Below are 16,372 nucleotides of genomic sequence, written 5' to 3'. Positions count from 1 at the left end.
AGACACTGCCCTCACTGGTGACCCCAAGGAGGAGGAGGAGGGGAAAGGCCCTCCCTCAGGACTCCACCCAAGGCGGTAACTAGGGTGGAGGCAAGATGGCTGGAGCCTGGCTCCATCCCACCAGGGCCTCCTGGGAGGACAAGGAAGCCTCTGTTGGGCCCGGGGGGATGGGAAGAATGTTCAGCCTGCTGCTCCTGCAGGCATTTCGTACAGATACATCACTATCTCCCTACTGCCCACATGAAGCAGCTCAGCCCCCAGAACCTGGCATCCGAGGTGTCCCACTGCCACCTGCCCCCACCTGCCCCTCCCCTCCGCTCCAGCACACAGATCTGCTTCAGTGTCCTGACCCGCCCGGCACTTCCCACAGCTCCCCTCTTTGTCTGGCCCTTCTTGGCAGATTCAAATCTTTTCCTGCCCTGGGGACCCAGTGTAGGCCCCGGCTTTGGCACAATGGGGCCAGACTGCACCAGCACGCTCGCTGGACCACAACCACCCAAGCCCTGGAGACTGCCAGCCATCCCTCGGCTCTGGCTCTTACCTAGGTACGCGCCGTGGTTCTTGAGCTCCTCAGGGAACTCCTTCAGGTAGGACTCACGGAGAGGAATGACCTTCCCGCCGCTGGTCTCCTTGAGTACAGCTCCATTCCAGTCATAGGCGCCAACGGCTCCCAGCAGAACCCCATCCTGACATTGGGGAAGGGACACACATCAGCTCGTGCCCCCCAGCTGCCCCTCGCCAGGAAGCCGCCCCAGGCCCCACAACCCTGAAGCAACTGCCAGCCCCCTCGGGCACCTTTACCAGCCCAACTTCCAGCCAGGACTCGGCCTTTGAATGAGCTGAGGACCTTCTCGCTCCATTCTATTCTTAGCACAAAATGGGTCAAGCTGATTCCAAGGATGGGATCTTGGGGGAAAAGGAATGTTCTAGAAGCAAACTCCAAACCCAAGACCAAAGCTCTGTTCCCCTTTGGGCTTCAGACCCTCCAGGAAACCTCTTGTCTCCGTCCCTTCCTTCTGACACTCCCTCAGGCGCTGCCCCTACGCTTCTCCCCTTTCGACACTCCTCTGCGGTGTCTGGGTGGCTTTCCCTCTTCGTTTCTTCAGGAGAAATGCACTGTTTTGTGCCAGACATTCGATTGTTGCTGGGGATACCATCCCTGCTCTCAGGGAGCTTGTAGATACCAAACAAATACACAAATAAATGTAACACTTGCAAACTGTGATAAATGCCATGGTGAGAGTTAGTTCAGATTGAGATGGGGGTCAGGAAAAGCGCTCTGAGCAAGTGATGCTTACCCAGATGCCTGGAGGGGAAGGACAGCTTGTACAGAGGCCCTGAGGCTGGAGAGAGTTCAGAGCCTTTGGTTTTAAGGAACTGAAAGCTGATGGGGCTGGAGCCCTGAGTGAGAGGAGCAGGGTGGCTTAGTGAGGCTGGACAACACCTTAAGCACAGGAGCTTGTCTTCAGTTGCAGGGGCAGCAGATGCTGCAATACTCGGGCTCCCCAGGGGGAAGTCTTCAAGGTCATTTCCAAGGACTGGGTCCACTCAGTCTCTGGGCTGCCCCTGCATCCTGGCCCCCTCCACAACTGCCCACACAACTAGTGGGTACTTCGGGAAGACCAACAGCAAGCACTCAGAAGAGGGTGAGAAGTGACAAGGGACAGTGAGGGGCTGAGGAGCGGGGTGAAAGCAGGCAAGGGCCACCTTCCTGGGCCACCTTGGTGACCACGGGCCATCCCAAAGCAGGAGCATCCAGCTTTGCATCCCAGCTTTGGGCTGTAAAAGCACACGTTGGTAAGGTCACCTCTCTCCCACTGAGCCCTCCTTCGGCCCAGCTGGTTGGTGAGATTTGAGGTTTCCCCCACCACTTGGGGACCAAGGCACTCAATTTCTCCTTGCCCCCGAAGCAACGGTACCAACAGAAAAATGTGACTCTGGCCTGGGGACATTCAGAGCCACAACTAGACACACAGGCAGAGCACCCATGCACTAATTTTTTTGGTGGTGGTGGAGGGGGTGAGATTGGAAACCTTAATAAGCTAAGCTTCCTTTTCTCATTTCCAAGCTGTCACTTTAAAGAGTAAAGTTGATCTTCTGTAAGGGTTAAGAAGCCCTAATATTCCATAGGTAGAACTAACTGTTCAGACAGAATGTTTTTACAGCTATAAGTAAGCTGGTCTTGGGTGAGTCTGATGGACTTCGCTGTGTTTCATGTTGCACTTTCTGATTAGCTTTCTCCCTCTTACTCTGTGTGCCTCCGCCTGGCAGAGTCTGACAATCTGGCGGGGCCAGGATCCCGGTCAGGGCCTCAGAGACTCACCGCCAACATTCCCCGCACTTGGGATGTGTTCCATTCTTTGTGGAATCCTTTCTCATCCAGTCACCCATTTGTATGGGACCAGTGGGACAGATATTCATTGTCTGCACTAGACAACTAAGCACCTGAGGTTCAGAGAGGGAAAGAGAGTTGCCCAAGGTCACACAGCAGGTCAGAGGCAGGGCTGGGACTTCCACCAGGGAGGTGGGTTGGACAGAGGAGAAAATACCCATCTGCTTCCTGGAAGCCCCTGGATTCTGCTTCCGATGCAACTGCAGACCAGGCTTCTTTGCTTCATGGAGAGGCCTTTGAAGATAAATGTCTGGCTCTGCAGATGACCAGAAGCCTTAGCAATGTACTGAGAAGGGCTGGGTCACCCCGGATGCCTGGGGTTCAGCTGAGGGAGACCTGACTCACCCCATGTGGGGCTTGGGAATTCCACCGGGGTTTCTGGATTTGGAAGCACCGGGCTCACCTTGGGCCATCTTACCCCTGCAGTGGCTGCAGGCTTGAGCTCCCAGGGAGAGGCCCTTTCCTGAGTGGGGTCTGCTGGGGGCTGGGGGGAGTTCCACCTAGGACAGTGTGCCCTGTGTGGAGTGGGCTGGCTGTGAGGGCAAGCCAAGGCCACCAAGGCAAACCTCAGTATGTCACAAGGTTTTCCCAGCTGGGGGAGCCCAGACGTTTTGAGTTTGGAAAAAATCTGGAAGGGTGGGGCCAAAACAAGGGCCAAAGCTTTGACAGAAGCAGCCAGGCTTGCAAGCCTAGCTGGAAAACAAACAGGGCATTCTGGGGAAGAGCCGGGTCCCACACTGCAGGCCTGGCACCAGCTCCCTGACTCACGGCCTCCTCTCCTACGAGGCCACCCGGGCTCCCACCAGATATGACCAGGGTGTGCCTGGTGGCCTTGCACAGATGGACCATCGGCACCAAGGCAGCCCCTTGGCTGACTCTCCTGGTGCTATGTGCCGAAGTGAGCACGCAGGCTTGGTGGGCCTCCAAAGGCCTAAGGCCAAGTCCATGGCCTCCCGGAGAACCACCTGCACCTGCACTCACCCAGGTGTGGCGCCCACCATCGGACGCTGCCAGCTCGGCTCTCAGCTGCCCTCTGACCCACCCTGCAGCCTTGCCAGTCGAGGGAATGCCTCCTGGATTGCGACCATATCTCCCCAGACTCGGAGTTCCAGCCAGCCCTTGTCCCCAGCCGGGGTCTGGCCACATCCCCACCACGGGAAGCAGCGTAGTCTCGGGCAGCGGTTCCCAAATTGGGAGCTTTAGACCTCCGGGCAATGTTTGGCAATGCCTAGGCAAGTTTCTGCTGTCACAGCTGGGGCGGGGGTGGGGTTGCTGCGCCCTCGGGTGGGTGGAAGCAGGGCGGATGCTGAACACTTGCGATACCCAGCAGCAAAGGTGGAGCCAGCCCAGATGGTCAACAGGGCCACGCTGAGAATCCCCGGCCGGGGGGGGGGGGTTAGAGCAGGAACTCTGGGGTCAGACATTCCTGAGTTCTAGCTCGAATTCCAAAGCTTCTAGCTGTGTGACCTTGGGGAAGTGCCTCTCTCTCTTTCTGCTGAAGGGGCCTCAGCTGTCAATAGCTTTGCCGTGAGAATTAGCATTTGGAATCCTTGACAGGGCGCTTGGCAGCCAATAAGGACTAAGGACACAGTAGCTCTTCTCACTCATAAATTCCTGCATAAAGCACATCTGGGGAGGAGGAGTCAAAGAGTCGGATCTCACAGTCAAGCCGGGCCTACAGGTGAGTCACAGAGCAGGCAGCCATGAGGAATGATCCGACAGAGGCAAGGACAGTCTGTTCTGAGGGCCCACAGGAGGGAGTGACCAGCTGAGGGGGTGGGTCAGTTTGCAGTGGAGTTAGGAAAGGATTTGAAGAAAACCTTACTTGATTTATTATGAAGTAAGTCTCAAAGTGCAAAGTTCCAGTTCCAAGGCGCAAGACTCAATTCCACACGTATTTTTTTCAGACATCTGCTCAAAGACCGAGTTTCAGAGAGGTTAAATGATTCATCTGAGGCCACACAGCCAGGCAGTGCTTCCTCTTGCCTGGCAGTAACGGAACGAGAACCCCAGGTGCCAGCAGTTCTTGGCACTGGTGAGGCAGGGCTGCGGGGCAGGTGGAGGTGGCCGCCGCTGGCCCCGTGCACAGGGAGACCACCTAGAGGGCACTGAGCACTGGCCCCCTCCCCCGATGCCCCCATGGCTCCTTTGCCTGCACGTCCATCACCAGAGGGACCACAGCAGGGGTGGGAGCCTGCTCCAGGAACCCTTCTGAGGCGAATGCGTTGTTAGAGGGTGGATTATCTTTCACTAGCTGCTTAGGTGCTCTCGGTAGAAGACGTGTTTTCATTAAGTCTAGAGCAGAGCCTGAGGAAGGGGTGTCTGGGAGTTTAGACGGGGCTGGCCAGGAAAGACCCAGAAGCGAGCCCGCAGCCTTTCTGGGGAGAGGGGTCCCTCCCCGTCTGCGGTGCTGGAAGCTGGCGAGCAGGGTGGTGCAGGGGGCGCACGGGGGCTAAGGGCGTGCTGTACTCCACTGCTCATGCCACATCAGAGGACTGGTCCCTTCTGTTCAGTGGTCTGCGAACAAGGCCCAGGAGTCGGGCACTGGGCTCCAGGCACAGCCTGAGGACCTGGGGCTGGGCTTAGGGAGACCTCGATGAACCAGAAACGAGTCCTGCCCCCAGAAGTCCACATGCAAACAGCCCAGGACAGCGTGGCGGAGACCCTGGCTGTGCTGGCCTGGCCTGGCCTCCTGGGGCAGGCCCCCGGACAGCCCTGACCGCCCGCCCCAGAGCTGGCAGGGGCAGGAGTCCACCGCTCAGGGCAAAGGGGGCTCAGCCAGGGTTTGCAGATTTTCGGTATCGCCACTCCTTGTACCACTATGGACGAGCACCTTTTAGTTTTGATTGAATCACGGACACAAACTCTTAGGAAAGACATAAGACTTAGTTCAAATGCAAAACTCTCAGGAAAGATGAAAACTGTAAATCTTCAACAGCCGAGAACCTTATAGAATAGCCAGTAACCTGAGCTATCCAGTCTACAACCCCAGGAGGGCTGGTGCAAAGGGCACAGGCTGAAGAGGCAGGGGTGGCTGGGGCTGTTGGTCTGGGAGCCAAGAGGCTCTCCCCTCCTCCACATTGGCCTGTTTCAAATGTAGCTGAGAGCTGGTCCTGCCGGACCACGGTGTGTGATTTAAAGGAAAAACGATCTATTTCCGTCCTGGGTGAGTGGCCAAGCCTTTTATTAGGGTGACGAGATCAGCCTAATAAAACTGCTTCCTTCTGTAAACGTCTGGTGTTGGGGAGATTTATGGAGTGTGCTGTAGGAGGGCCCATCGCGGGTGGGGCTCCTCTGCGGCTCCGTCCGTCACCGCTGGCATCAGCTTCCATGGTCTTCTTCCTTCCTCTACACCTTCCCCCAGGGCCCATGGGGTTATAGACTCCTAGAGGGATGGATGGATCCCTTCTGCAAGCTTTCTAGCAAATGCATGCAGCTTTATCTTGGTTTCTCAGCTTGACAGGGAGCTCACCACCTCAGCAGGCAGCCAGCACTAACAGAAGCCACTCCAGCTCTTAACGGTCTTTGCATTCATTTCAAAACACTACGGAGCCACTGGCTTACAAATCCATTCTAAAATTTGGCCAAGGATCCACAGCTGGTCTTCCTGATGGTAATTTCCAGATTATTCTCTTTCCCCTTTTTGCAAATCAAGACTGGAATTTCCTGGGGCTCCAGATCCCTGGGTTTTCCCAGCTCTGCCCTTTGGCCATCAGCCTGGGATGTAATGCCTGTGGCCTGAGGCGTTGGCTCTTCCAGGGGCCAAGGCATGTCTTGGGGGTCTCCTCTCCTAACCTGGGTTCTGGTCCCCCTGTCCTCTTGGTCCCCTCTTTCCCCTTCCTAACTGCAAGGCTGGTTTCCTCGCTAGGTAAGATGGCAGCAGACCAGGCGATCAGGCCTGGTCTTTCCTCTGCCACTTGGGAACATCCTGCGGGGTCCTTCCCGTGGGACTAGGGGTCTTTCCTTCTGACATCACTCAACGGGCCCAGGGCAGATGAAGGCTCTTCCAGCACACATGCAGGAAGCAGCTGTCGGAAGCTGTCTGTGGAGCATTTCCAGAGGAGACGGCGTCCAGGGGCTCACCCAGGAGATGGACTGACTCAGGCTCAAGATCCATTCTGGGCAAAGTTGAAAGGCCAGACCCTCCTGCCCTCAATCCCCAGAGAGGTCTTACAGACCTGGAGAGCTGCAGGGCTGCACGCCCAGGGACTCGAGATGGCTGTGGACAATTATGACGGTATCAGCAGCCTGGCACCAAAAAGCCTCTGTGCTCTAAAATAGCAACCCAGTGGCCTGTCACAGGGCCAGACAGCCCACCATCATTGCACCATTCCTTTGGATTTGGAAGGGTTTTATTAATTTAAAATTTGTTTAAAAGTATCAAAGAGTCTCAGATTTAAATATAATCACTGTCTCCTTCAAAGTCTTATCAGATAAAAACTTCCAGATGCTCGTCACTTGAAAACAAGACACAGGGTAACAGAAGAACTGGGGTCTGTATCTCCAGGATGGGGAGAGGCACCCTCGGTCTCTCGGATTAGGGGAGGAAGCTGCAGGGAGCAGCGTACGACCTTGACCTAAACAGCCAGCTGGGCTCTGAGCTGCTGGTCTCCCCCTGCAGCCGGGGAACCCATGGACCCTGCAGGGACTCATCTTATTTGACACACTCAGCTGCTGGGGCCATCACCAGGATTCAGCTAAACTTCCCCAAATCCCTGAAGCTTGTCTTAGCTGCCCTTCTCTTTAGGCTCCCCAATTCCTGAGGACACACAGATCACAGTATTAGAAAGCAGAAGACTGAACTTACAATTTAAATCTTTCTCCCTAACCAGACTGTGAGCAGCTGTCAGCTAAAATGTTTCCTTCATCTCTTTACACATCCCAAGTGCCCTGTACCGAGCTGGGCAGACAGGGAGATGCTGGAAAAATGACTGCGGAATGGATGACGGACACAAGAGACATCCTCTCCCCCTCACTGCCCCTGACATCAGGGCTGCCCTGCGTGTGCTCGGACTTCCCAGGTCCTGGGTGCACAACTCCCTCTCTGCTCCTGCTTGCTGTCCCCCATGGCTGCTGAAGTCCTCGTCCTCACGGGGCTGCCCAGGTGCACCTCCCCCAGCCCATGATCACCCGCTGCCTTGATTAGCATTAGATGGGCGCATGCGGTTCCCACTGAGCAGGGGTGGGGGGCAGTCTCCACAGGGGCTCCGTGGGTAGGGGCCTCCTGAAGCCGCACACCTGTACCAGGAGAAGCCTACAGCTTCTGTCATCTCCTCTCTAAGCTGAGGACTGCCGTTGGGCATCGCCTGCACGTTGACTCCTGTTTGGCAAGAATAATTTCCGCTTCCTTTTAATGCCTTAGTCGCATTTGACAAATGTTTGTATGATTTCATGAAATTGAATTTCCTGTTGCATTTTCTAATCAGCCCTGACCCAGAGTCAGGAGACAGGGACGAGTCCAGGGCTGGACGCCTGACCTGTGTGAAGGAAAGCTTTCGTCCCTCTTGGCACCTGGCCCCTTACCCTCAGGCTCGGAGCTCCTTGAGGGCAGGGCACTCACCTCTGCACCTCCTGGGACCCAGCACAGGGCTGAGCACAGAACAGGCACTGAAAAAACTTGCTGGTGTGACCACCTAAAACTGGACAACTCTTGTCACCAGCTGACTTTGCAAGGTTGTTTCTGAGCATGAACGAGGCACGGAAGTTTCCTGGAAGGACTGCACGTGCTCTGCACATCTCACAGGACTGCTCTCAACACAGTGCACTCGTATTTCTATCCCACTGTATCCAGGCGGTCCCGAAAGTCCAGATGCAGCTCAGGAAACGCTGAGCATGAGTCGCGTTCCCGCCCATCTGCTGCGGTGTGCTGTGCACGTGCCCCCCTCCCCTCCGATCAGGGATCTCTGACTCAGCCCCCCCTTAGATTCTGTCACCCTTACGGGGCAGCTGCTCGGTTTGGGGGGAGCGGCATGAGGCTAATATCTCACGTGCATCACTTCAGTGGGTCACTCAGACCTCCTGGGATGCAGTTTCTTTATCTGGGAACTGGAACAAGGGCTCCAACCCCATCACCTCAGAGGAGCTGGGAGAATCCTGTGGGATGACAAGCGTGATACACAAGTGCGCTGGACTGACGGGCCTTTTCTGGCAAATCAGGAGGATAAACCCACTTGCATGGGGATAGCCGGGCAGAGCGCACACACCCCTAGGGCACCCGTGTGTCCGGAGCCGGCCCGCGAGGCACGGCTGATACCGGCAGTGCAGGCCTTCCCCGCGAGGGGCTCCCAGGCAGGGACGCTCCCTTAGAGCTGATACCGTGTTCTCACAGGCGTGGACCCCTCTGCCTGTCCGGCAATCCTGCTGAGGCTTCGAGCCCCATCTTGAGACTCAGAACCGGGTGACGCGCGAAGGGCAAGTGAGGGCCTGAGGCTCCAGGCCTTCCACGTGGAGCCCGGACACCACGTGCTATCTGGGACACCACGTGTCTGCCCGGGACCTCTGCACGGGATGCCGCGTCTGCACATGGACCGCCCGCCAGATCACATGTGGCACATCTGCACACCCCCGAGCTGCACCCTGCACACGCAGGCCACCCGGGCAGGCACGAGCACGTGCAAGGGGTTTGGCCACATTGGCCTAGTTTTGCACAAGGCTCTGTGCACTGAATGGGGGGGTGACCGTCATATCAGCACCTTGCACGGGAGGACCTGAGACAGCTCATTGTAAGCTGAAGACCTTGACTTCCGTCTTCCGGCCACAGAAGATGAGAGGCAGAGACCCCAGGAAAGAGAGAAAGGGCGATGAGACAGCTCAGGAATGGTGGGCGACCACCTGGAGTTGGGGGCGTGTGGAGGGGCTCTAACGTGTGCTTACCTCCACCACGTGAGAGGAGAAGCCTGTCTGTGACATCTCCAGCCCGAAGGAGGTTTCGTTCTTGTTGGTGCCTGAAACAGACGGACAGAAAGACGTCAGCTCCGCACCTGATTTCTTAGCGCCAGACACGCCTGCAGCTCCATCCCCAGTGCCTGTGATCCAGAAGCGCCTTGAGGGAGGCGAGAGGGGCCCCGGGTCTGAGCCCAACTCGTCTGCCCCAGCTGCTGGCACCTTCAGGCGGCCGCCTGGCTTTATTATCAGCAGTCCACTCCCTGCTGAGAAAGGCTTGAGACAACTTGTATTACAGGGCAGCATGCTACAAGCCTGTCAAAACAGGAGAAAGACCCAGAAAAGTGCCCGGAAAGAAACAGTCCACGTTGTTGGCAAGAAATGGAATTTCCCACTTTGTTCGTTCCTACTATTCACCAGATTTGGTTCCAGATGCCTCTGGACAGTTCCCAAACATCGACTCCACCCTGCGGACGGAGCCGTGTCACACCACAGCTCTGCATGAGGGTTAGGGTTAGGGCTGGGGTTAGACGTGTGCGGAGGGCACCTCCCAACATAGGGCTCCCTGACGTGTCCCTGGAGCAATGTTCTTGCCAAGCGAGGCGGCCGCTTAGAGTACAAGTGTTTTGGGTGTTAAACTCCACCGAGAGTATCAGCACCAGGTTCCCCTTCCCCTCTTCTGCCACCGTTCACGAGGGCCGTCTTTCTCTCCTCCTGTGTCTGCAGCCCGTCACCCCTGGCGCAGAGGAGCCTGCTGGGCTCTGGGATGCTGCCCGTGCTCTCCTTGACCACCGCCCCACGTGGCGGAGCCCAGCACAGCAAGGCCCCTCTGCAGCAATACGTGGTGCAAACAAGACTCCTGCCAACCAAAGCTGGACTCAGAGTCGTAAGGAGAGAGACAACCTGAGGGAACCCTGCACAGAGTGCTTTCCGGAGCGGGAGCGGGAGGCCGTGGGGCTCTGGGAGCGAGCAGCTCCGGGGTGGGGGGTGGGGGGGTGGGCTCAGCGGCTTGGCTAGGGTTGCCAGATAAGACCCGGACGCCCTGTTAAACGTGAGTTTCAGACAAACAACAAGTGGGTTTTTAGGGCATGTCTGCCACAAATACTGTATCTTATATCTGCTAAATCTGGCAACCCTCGTTCAAACCCCAACTCCTTCCCAGGCTGCGGGAGGTCTGGCAAGTCACTTAACCCCTTCAAGCTGCCGTTTCCTCCACTGTCAACGATCCAGCTTCCCGGGCTGTTTGGAAAGAGCACAGCCTCACGTCCAGCCCAGGGACCACAAGTGCTGGTGCTGCTCACGAAGGGGGCGCTCCTGCCAAACCACCCTGCTCTACGGGGCTGGGCTTCACCTGCTGAGCCCAGGCACGTGGACCCCTCTCAGTCAGCCGCGCTCACCCTCCAAGCTGAAGATCCGGTCCCCCAGGGCATCAACGATGTCCTTCAGGGCCGCCTCGTCAGTGACGTTGAAGAAGTGCTTGTCATCCGGGTCACTGGCGATGTATTTGATCTCGTTGAGGAAAGCTTCTGGATTGATCCCCCTGCGGTTGTAGTAGCCCAGGACCTGCCAGGGAACAGGGGCGGGGCCACACACCAGGACATGGCATGGACCTCCCCACACACCCACGGCCCCAGACCCTGGCTGCAGGACAGGCCGGAGCCCCTGTTCTAAGGCAGGGCACGAAGTGTTGGGCGGCTTGCGGGTGTTTCCTGGTTTTCTGAGGCTTCAGCACCTCCTTGGCAATGGAGGGAAAAAACAGCACAAACCTGCAACTGTTGTGGACAGGAATGGACAGTGCAGAAGGAAGAGGATGCACAAGGGGAGGCCCCCTGGGCCTGGATGGCTAGTTCACTGCCCAGTAAACGCCTGCCCGGAGTCCCCAGCGGGGTGACAGCCAAGCTTCCAGAAGGTGGGCTGGGGCAGGACGGGACTCACGGCCACGGCGTATCTGGTCACGTTGTCCCTCTCGCTCTGCTGGATCACCTTCTCCAGGTCCGGGCTGTCGTGGGACTCCCCGTCTGTGATGACAATCATCACCTTCTTGGCCCCTTTCCTGCCGCCCTTCTGGAAAGCCTCCGAGCTGGAACCCAGATGCAGGGGAAGGTCACAAAGGGGAGGTGAGAGTGGGGCAGCCTGGCTGAGCCCTGGGCAACCCAGGAGATGCTGGACCTCAAACCAAAGCAGAAGCTGGATCCAGACCCTGAGGCCACTCGTTCGCCCGCTGCTCAGATGGGTCTTAAATCAGCTTGTCTTTAAAAAGCAACTTGCAAAAGCCCCTCTGGGCTCTTGACCGCACTGTTTTGTGCAAGCAGAGGGGATGGATTGGGCCTGGGAGGGGGGTTCAGGGTCAGGTGGAGACCCTTAGAGGCCTTAATTTCATGGTTCAGAAAGCCAGCTGCACATTAGAATCACCTGGGGAGTTAAAAAAAAATGAGGTCCAGAGGTCCAGGCCCCGTTGGACTTACGAAATCAGAATCTCCGGCGTGTGGCCTGGAAACCAGCATTTCCCAAACGTTCTCACTAGCCTCAGAACCGAGATCCACTTGCCTCAGTACTGCAGAGGTGCTGGGCCAGAGCGATTCAGCACCCAGACAACTGACCCCGGGGTGTGCACGCCGAAACTCGACAAGGCTCTGATTTTCCCCCCGAGAACAGCTCTGATCCTATTTTGGGAACTATTAAATATCAAACTCTGTGACAAATATTCCTCTGTCTCGCTTTTTATCGTTTTCAGTGCCCGGAGCAGATGCATGGCCTGCCTGTTGGGCAGTCCAGCCAGGGGAGAGACTCTTGTAGCTGGCAACCCATCTACGAAGCAGGAACGCCTGGCTCCTGAACCATCACCAGCTCTGGGTGCCTGTGTGGCCAACTCTCCTTAGAAGGACAGTGGTGTGGTCTAGCCAAGAGTCTGGCCCAGCAGGTAGAATTTTCCAATAAAGACTTGAAAATACATGTTACCCTTAGACTCTGCAGTGATTCCTCCTGGGTCTGACCCACAGATTTAAGCGCTGCGATGCCAGGTGAAATCTCATCTCCAGGCCCCAGGCTTTGGTTACCTGAGGTACCTTTTGTTACACAGCAAGCTGATGAGCTGACGTGTGTGACTTAGATGTGGAGGAATTCACAGAACTTGGAATAAGTTAGTTCAGAGCATCTTCAAGCTACCAGTGAAGAGAAACAGACCATTTGCTATTCGTTCTCTTAGCAGTTTTATGATATTCTTGATAGGCTGGCTTAAGAAACGCTCTAATTTTAGTCTGAGGTATGAACGGAAGCAGGGCAGAGGCACATGTGAGAATATTTTGGGCTGAAGCCCGACCCAGGGGAGGGGGCACCGCTAGTCCCTTAAAGGAGAATCTTGGCGCTCACATGACCTCACTGGAGGGTCAGGTCCAGGAGCAAAACTCCATGAGAACAAAATACGGCAGGGGAAAATAGGATTTATTACACATGGAGCCAAAGGACATTTCAGCATCATATTTCCATACAGTGGAATAGCGTGCATGTCTGTGTGGATCTGTAACAGTGCAGATACGGGCATGAGTCATCAGATTTTAAACTGTGAATTTGCATTGTGTAAAAGACTTAGATTTGTTGCCTTGTAAATCAGACTATAAATTACTGGAGAGCAGTGTGAGCTTTATACTCACAACAGGTTTCATGAACTGGGAAGCCAGTGTGACCCCGTGGAAAAAGCAGGTCACTTCACGTCTCCTTCTGCTCTAAACCTGCCCTGGGTCCCAGTTCTCCCAGGCCCCCTGACCTGGCCCATTATCCCTCTGAACCCCTCCTCCTGCTGGACTCTCCATTGATCCTGGGACCACCAGGCACGCTCCTGTCTCAGGGCCTTTGTCTGAGCTGCCCCCTCTCCTGGAACCTTCCAGCCAGACACCTGCCTGGCCAACTTTCTCACCTCCTTCGAGTCTCCACTCAAACGTCATCCCCTGGTGAAGCCTCCCCCGACGACGCTGTTAGTGCCGACTAAACGTCTGTCCTCTCCAACCTGCCTGGCTGCCTTTGCCAGGCTCCAGCCCCCCGCCCTGCAGAGGCTTTGTCTCCCTCCAGTGTACCGTACTATTTCTTTCTTTCTTTTTTTGCTTTATCGTCTGCCTCTGTCTCACCCTCTAGAATGTCAGCTTCACGAGGGCTGGACATTTATCTGTTTTGTTTACTGATCTACACCCAGTGCCGAAAACAGTGTGAGGCACGTAGTGCGCGCTCAGTAAAAGTGCGGCGTGAACGAGGTGAAGTCACAGCGCTGTCCCCTTCCCTTCCCCCAAAGTCCGCCAAGTCCTCCTTCACCTGCACACCTGATGGCAAGTCCTCGTCCTCAGGCCTTCAGCGCCCACTCGTGGTTGCTTCAGCCACAACACGTCGCTCGCAGTCTGGCTCCCCCAGGTGCGGGTTCACTTCCCCCACCACGAACCTCACACCATGCTCAGAGCAGGGCTCTGAGCACAAATGCTCCTTGACTCTCCATCTCCTCTGCCCTTATCAGGGCAGAACGTCTTCTGTGGAATGTCTTCTTGCCACCTCTCCCTGCTGAAATCCTGGGGTCTTCCTAGGACAAGTCAAATGCCCCATCTTGGCAGCCCTCCCACTCTCGGCCATCCTTATAACCCCTCAGATCCATGGCCTGGACCTTTGTAGTCTGGTAGGTGCACGGGCAAAAGGCACTATGAACAGCTGAGTGAGGAGAGAAAACCTTTCACCTTAAAAGGCACTGGCTGTAATTTGGGACCCACACTTGGCAGGCAGGGAAGCTCAGATTTCAGAGCTGACCTGAGGTGCAGATTGTAAGCCGTAGCAGTGCTCACAAGACACGATGGTTCAAACTCCTGTATGGGTCACACAGTCACCACTGACCCGGGGGAGATGGGCTGGAAATGAGCCGGAAACAGAGGGCTCCCTCTGTGCGGGTCAGTGCACGGGGCCTCCCTCTGTTCCGCCAGTCACCTCACAAGGGCCTGCTCGGGGTCTCAGGGGCCAACACCCATGTTGACAAAACAGCAAAAAGGTCTACCTTTGTGAGCATAAGAGCCATCCTTACACGGAGGGAAGCTCATTTAGGAAAAAAGCTCGAGCAAGTTTTATCAGTGAACAGAAATATGCTGGTGGAGCAGTAACTTAACCATACAGGTTGTGTGGATGAGAAAGACTTTCTCTCTTCACCGCATGAAGTCATGTTACTACTAAATAGTTCTCACATTGTGGAATTCTGTTAAACACGCTCACTGACCCTGTGTGAGGTGGGTTTACAACCATATTATAAAGTGATGGGACTGTGGTCTCGGGGAACATTTGTGCGGTCTCACGAACATGCGCAGAGCACCTATTCATGGGTGCAAATTTTATACGTTCAAAATCTAAACGCCGTGGACATAGTCATCTTAGGAGTTAGGCCACAGCTGGCGAGATCTTGGGGAACTGATTGTAAGATCACTTCCTGAATCTGGGGGGGGGGGAAGCACAGCGTTCTGAGCAGCAGCAGCATCCTGGGGATAAGCAGGTAGAGGCCTCCGTGGCTGCTGAGACAGCGTCCCTCATCCCAGTGAGTCCTGGTGTGATGTTTAAGGAACCGGCCTCATTGCTCTATAATCTCAGATGCTAGATTCAACCATGCTTTTCACAAAAGTTCCAGCGATGACAAGCTCCCCCTGGCAGATTCTGCCCTCAGAGAACTCACACACTTTTTATCAGGTCTCTGTGGCAGCACACACTTCCCAAAGTTGGCTGCAAAAATACCCCTGATCCCCCAAATGCTCTCCTGCAATCTGACCGTGCCACCCCTCCATCAGGGGAGGGGATCAAGTTCTCTTCCCCTTGAACCTGGGCTGACCTTAGCAACTCACTCAATCAACAGACTGTGTGGAAGTTACATCCTGGGACTCCTGCACGGAGCATGGGTCTGCTGGGAAACTCACTCTGGGGGTGTTTCCTCTCAAAGCCCGGGTGCCACACAGGGAGAAAGCCACGCCACCTGGCCACGCATGGGTGCTCAGATCCCCAGCCTCAGCTGAGCTTCCAGCTAGCTGCCAGCACCCCCCACCAGCCACGGGCTGTGCTGTTTAGATGTCCAGCCCAGTCCAACCTACAGATGACAACAGCCCCAGCTGATACCGAACGTCAGCCTCATGAGAGAACCCAAGGGAGAACTGATCAGCTGAGCCCAGCGAAAGCCCAGAACTTTGAGGGATTAATAAGTTACTGTCTCTCAAGATGCTACATTTTGTGCAGATTCGTTACACAGCAATAGATAACTTAGAACAGTATCTGAGATTTAGAAAAATTATTATTTTTTTACCGAGCAAATTCAATGCCAAACGCTGTGCGGGTCTCTGTTCCTCCTCTCTGCTCAATGTGGCTGGCAGCTTCCACCACATCCTTTACGGACCTGTAGTCGTTGAGGTGAAATTCATGTACCACGTCTTCTCCGTACTGAACAACTCCAACCTGCAAGTTAGAGGGGAGGGCAGAGGGACATCGTGACGCCTGAAAGCTGGCCCTTCGGTGGTGAGGCTCCCCAGAGTCATCTCTCTGTCTGTGACTGTTCAGGAGAGAGGAGTGCTGGGGACCGTCCCAAGGGAGAGGAACTAAGCAGAAGGGAAGCAGGCTCTGCAAAGCTCTGAGAATGAACGGAAGACGTCATGAGACAAGTGGAAGGTGTACATCGAGAGAGGAGACCGTGATGCAAAGAAAGGCCCAGCAGATTAAGTTTCTCACTTAAAAAGACAAAAGCTGAGCACGGAGTTGAAGCCTGCAGTCTCGGGAGCAGCACCGGTGGAGGGCCACCGCACTGTTCACCATACGCTGGAACTAAGGTTCCGTCCAATTTGGAGAAGAGGCTCTTTTATCCCCAAGTAGATAAACCACCAACAATATCAACAGCCTGAAAACTAAACAGAAAACCTGGAAGACCTGGAGCGGGACTAGAATGACAAACTGTCACGGCTGGGTGGGCCCACAGAGTTTGTTCTGCACAAGCGCGTTTCCACGGCTGGGCCTCCACCCTCCCCGCCAGGTGATCTCTCGGGGGGTCTCATTACTCCAGGAGAAAGTCCCCTCCCTTTCTAACAGCTCTAACTGTTACGAAGTGAC

At 55.6% G+C, this 16,372-nt stretch overlaps 1 protein-coding gene across 1 annotated transcript in view; it reads right to left on the bottom strand.

The window, feature by feature from the left end:
* Positions 1-16,372, bottom strand: part of ITGA11 (integrin subunit alpha 11) — a 117,177-nt gene that overhangs the window by 39,247 nt on the left and 61,558 nt on the right. The window contains exons 7-11 of the mRNA XM_074354180.1: positions 15,579-15,727; positions 11,210-11,354; positions 10,672-10,837; positions 9,266-9,336; positions 542-686 (exon numbers count right to left, since the gene is read on the bottom strand). Coding sequence (XP_074210281.1) covers positions 542-686; positions 9,266-9,336; positions 10,672-10,837; positions 11,210-11,354; positions 15,579-15,727 — 676 coding nt within the window. The remainder of the gene's footprint in view (positions 1-541; positions 687-9,265; positions 9,337-10,671; positions 10,838-11,209; positions 11,355-15,578; positions 15,728-16,372) is intronic.

This window comes from Camelus bactrianus, chromosome 27, assembly GCF_048773025.1.
Source record: "Camelus bactrianus isolate YW-2024 breed Bactrian camel chromosome 27, ASM4877302v1, whole genome shotgun sequence".
Lineage (NCBI taxonomy): Eukaryota > Metazoa > Chordata > Mammalia > Artiodactyla > Camelidae > Camelus > Camelus bactrianus.
The sequence above is the reverse complement of the archived record's forward strand: the minus strand, read 5'-3'. Positions and strand labels throughout refer to the sequence as shown.